We start from the raw sequence: 4,016 nt of genomic DNA, 5'->3' as shown, positions 1-4,016 counted from the left end.
CCAGAATGCCCCCCGCGCCCCCCCCCCCATTCCTGTCCTAGGAGAACAGGATTGCCATGTCCTTGCCTCCACTCTGGCAGCAGCATTGCTGGCAGTAGACTGGGGTGAGGATGCTAACTGCCCTGCACCGTGGCTCTCTCTGCAGACCCCCGCATTGCCGATTATCCACTGATGCAGTCCCCGTTCCTTGTGATGGGCATCCTTCTGGCATATGTCTACTTTGTACTATCCTTGGGTCCCCGGCTAATGGCCAACAGGAAGCCTTTAAACCTGAAGAAGTTCATGGTGCTATACAACTTCTTTCTGGTGGGACTCTCACTTTACATAGTCTATGAGGTGAGTTGTCAGCAGTAGGCTTTGTGTGGCATATATAAAGCAGTCCATGCAGGCTGTGTGGGTGGTGGAGAGCCCTTTTGCAGGCTGTTCCCTGCCCTTCTGCGCAGGGCTTGGTACATGCAGGGGGTGATGTGTTGGGCCTCACCCTGATGATGCTTTTGTTGCAGTTCCTGATGTCAGGGTGGCTTACTGGGTACACCTGGCGATGTGACCCTGTGGACTTCTCACAGGACCCCAAGGCCCTCAGGGTGAGTTTTCATCCCTCTCCCAATAAGTGGGGATGGCCTTTAGCGCTTGTGTTTAGACAGCGAGATCACAGCTACCTGCCTCTTCTGAGGCAGAAGACTTGCAGTCCCTGGCTCTTGGTTTTACCCCAGGGTTACTGTATGGAGACCCTTGGTCACTGGGCATGTTCAGGCTGAGGTGGGTCTCTAATGGTAACCTGTTCTGTTACAGATGGTCAGTGTTGCTTGGCTCTTTGTCTTCTCCAAGTTCATTGAACTGACAGACACGGTAAGTTGCTGAGGAGGCCTTGTCACTGCTTGCTGGGCAGGGAGTTGGGGCCCAGTGTACTTGGGGTAGGTGCTTTCTTCAGCCCTTCCAGTCTGACCTGGCAGAGCTCCTGTCTGGCATCACTGCCAAGGAGGCCACTCTTGGCACGTTATAGCTCTGGAAGCTGTGGGGTGACCTAATGTGCGGTGGCAGTGAGCTTAGAGTGGGGGGGGAAGCGTCACTGAGATCAGACACTGTGAATTAGCGGCCCAGACTGCTCTAGCTGCTCTTAGGGTTGCAGGTCCTTGATGCTGTTGAGCTCTCATTGCAGGTGATCTTTGTCCTGCGGAAGAAGAATGAACAGGTCACATTCCTGCACCTCTTCCACCACTCTGTTCTGCCTTGGAGCTGGTGGTGGGGAGCAAAGTTTGGTCCAGGTAAAATGGAAACTGTCTGGGTGCCCAGCTTGGGGAAAGGGTGGGATTTGCCCCAGCGTGCTGAGAAGGGTTTTTTGGCCCTGCTGGGCTCCTAGGAGCTCCTTGTAGTGCTAATTGCTGTGGAGGATTGACTTATGCTGATGAAAATCTGTCTTAACAGGGGGAATGGGCTCATTCCATGCCATGATCAATTCCATGGTGCATGTTGTCATGTACTTCTACTACGGGCTCTCAGCAGCGGGACCTGCCTTTCAGAAGTACCTGTGGTGGAAGAAGCACATCACAGCCATCCAGCTGGTGAGTCTGTGCTGTGGAGCAGAGCATGTGCCCTCAGATCTCTGATGTGAGGGGCAGGCCAGCCCTAGCACCTATGAAAGGTGCAGCCAGCAGCTGTAGCTGTCTCTTCTGCAGCCTCTCACTCTGGGTTTCTAGCAGCTCTGGCCCACTGTGAACCTCTGATAGCCCTACTGGCCTGGTTAGGGCATGGGTGCTGCTCAGCCTGCTGCCCCTGGGCTGCAGCCATGTTGGGAGGGCGAGAGGCACATGCTGCCTTGATACTTGTGCCTGCCTCTTCCAGCTGTTGCTGTCTGTGCCTCACTATAAGGCCCTCTACTTCAGAGTGGGAAAGGAGCCTATTGCTTTCATCTAGAAAGATCTCTAGTGGGATTCTCTGACCCTTCTCCCATGGATAACTTGTCCCTGCTCTGCCTTGCTCCCAGGCACAATTTGTGATTGTCTCCGTCCACATCTCCCAGTATTACTTCATGCCCAGCTGCCAGTACCAGTTCCCCATCTTCATCCACCTCATCTGGATTTATGGGACCATCTTCTTCATCCTCTTCTCCAACTTTTGGTACCAGTCCTACACCAAGGGCAAACGGTTGCCCAGGGTGGCTCAGCAAGCAGCCCAGCACAACGGTAGCAGCATCCATGAGAATGGCACTGTTGCCAACGGCAAGGTCAAAGCCAACTAGAGGGCAAGGCCCTCCCAGAGCCAATGAGAGCCCCGGGGCAGAGGCAGCTGGGACCTGTTCCCCTGCTCCTGGGTGCCACTAGCCAAGTCAAGTGCCTACAGACTGTTGTACCCCCGTGCCCAGCCCTGCTGTCCTCTGTCTGCATGCCCAGCCCCTCTGCTCTGAGCAGCCATGGGCAACTTCTCCTGCTCCTAGGAGGGCTTGTGCTGTTTCTCAGTGTTGCTGAGCAGAGAGGCAGCTGCCTGCATCACAGCTGTGGGGCTGCAGTCCCATTCCAGTGTTTCCAAAGGAACTTCCCCCAAGTGCCTACATCTGGCCCTTCTGCCTGAGGGCCATTTCCTTCTGAGTAGGACCAAAAGAAGAGGCTGGTCCCTGCCCTGGTGCCCTCTCCTCTTCCCTGTCTCATCGGAGCCTGTGTAGATGAGCAGACTTGCCCCTGGTTGCTTGCTGCTGCCAGCTCAAGTGTGAGTGCTCCTGCTCTACCATGCCTTGTGCCACCTTGTTCCATGCCACAGTGCTGCATGTCCCTTCTGGTTCCTGTGTGCCCAGGTGCGGGGGTCCTGCCCTGGCATATCTGTGCTTAGGTGTGGCTGTGGAGAATGTAGGGGCAGTGCGTATGGGACTTGAGGGCCCAGACCTGCCCAGTACAGTACACATGCCCTGTGCCTAGTACATAGCAGGGGTTGTGACAGCCTGAAATGCCTCCCCCACACAATAAGCCTGGGTTGCCTTGCCTTTAGGTGCCTGGGCTGGGTGCTTAGTGTGTGCTTTAGCCACACTTACCTGATCCTGTATGGCAGCTGGTGGCTTGTTCCAGAGTGGGGGAGGCCAAGCTCAGCCTTGCCTTGGACCACTTCCATTCCTGCAAACTCAAGACTTGAGCAATAATTGCCCCTAGAATCAGCTCCCAGGCTCTCCTGCTTGGGATCAGGCCTGCTCTGGCCCAGTGTGAGCACAGTGGAGGATGGTTGTAGCATGCCCTGCTGTGGTGTAATAGTGAGCACCTCTTGCCTCTGTGGATCCAACTGGGCCTGGGTGAAGGTGTACTCTGCCCTACAGCAGGGCAGTGCAGCAGCTCTCCTGGGCCTGGTGCCCGTCATCTGCTCTGGCTGTAACCAAAACCATGCTGGTGGCCTTGAGGATGAGGTGAAGGAGCCAGGCCCTGTCAGATTGGGCTGCTCTTCTATCACAAATAAACAAACAGAAGGAGAAATGGCTCTGCCCTCTTGTTTTTCCTGGCTTGCAGTGCTCAGAAGCTGTTCCAGGTGCATGGTCCTGCCCAGTGTGGTTGGAGGCAGGGCTGGGAGAAGCAGCTGGTGTAGCAGGTTTGTGTTGGGGGGGAGAGGGAGATAGCAGTGTGCTGATGAAGCAGATGGCAGATTGTTTCCAAAGCGCTCTGGTAGAGCAGTGCTCAGGGCAGGAAATGTGTCAAGGCTCCTGTTGTGAAAGTGGCTCCACCCTGTGAAAGAATGGCTGGGGTGGAGCATGGGTGCAGGCTGGGACCTGGGCCAGCTGCCCAGGAGGAGCTGCTGCTTTTCAGAAATCCTGGGCAGCTGAGTTGTGGCAGAGCAAGGAATGGAGACCTTGGAAACCCAGGTGATGGGGAAAGAGCAGACTCTTTTCTGCATCTACTGAAGCTAAAGCTGCTGCCATCTGTGAATGCCCCTGCAGTGTGGATCTGTGCAGAACACAGATGAGGCTGGTCAGAGGGAGGTTTATGTTGTTGCTGCTGTGCTCTTGCTACAGCAGTACATCTTCCTGGCTGGGCTCTGCCCTG

The 4,016-nt window shown here is 55.4% G+C and overlaps 1 protein-coding gene across 1 annotated transcript in view; it reads left to right on the top strand.

Moving 5' to 3' along the window:
• ELOVL1 (ELOVL fatty acid elongase 1) overlaps window positions 1–3,456 on the top strand; it is a 4,094-nt gene extending 638 nt beyond the window's left edge. The window contains exons 2-7 of the mRNA XM_009287278.2: window positions 146–336; window positions 504–584; window positions 793–849; window positions 1,160–1,265; window positions 1,426–1,562; window positions 1,985–3,456. Of these exons, the coding sequence (XP_009285553.1) occupies window positions 146–336; window positions 504–584; window positions 793–849; window positions 1,160–1,265; window positions 1,426–1,562; window positions 1,985–2,239 (827 nt within the window). The 3' untranslated portion in view covers window positions 2,240–3,456. The remainder of the gene's footprint in view (window positions 1–145; window positions 337–503; window positions 585–792; window positions 850–1,159; window positions 1,266–1,425; window positions 1,563–1,984) is intronic.
• The last annotated feature ends 560 nt before the right edge of the window (window positions 3,457–4,016 follow it).

Source organism: Aptenodytes forsteri, unplaced genomic scaffold, assembly GCF_000699145.1.
Source record: "Aptenodytes forsteri isolate BGI_AS27 unplaced genomic scaffold, ASM69914v1 Scaffold119, whole genome shotgun sequence".
Taxonomy (NCBI): Eukaryota; Metazoa; Chordata; class Aves; order Sphenisciformes; family Spheniscidae; genus Aptenodytes; species Aptenodytes forsteri.
The sequence above is the reverse complement of the archived record's forward strand: the minus strand, read 5'-3'. Positions and strand labels throughout refer to the sequence as shown.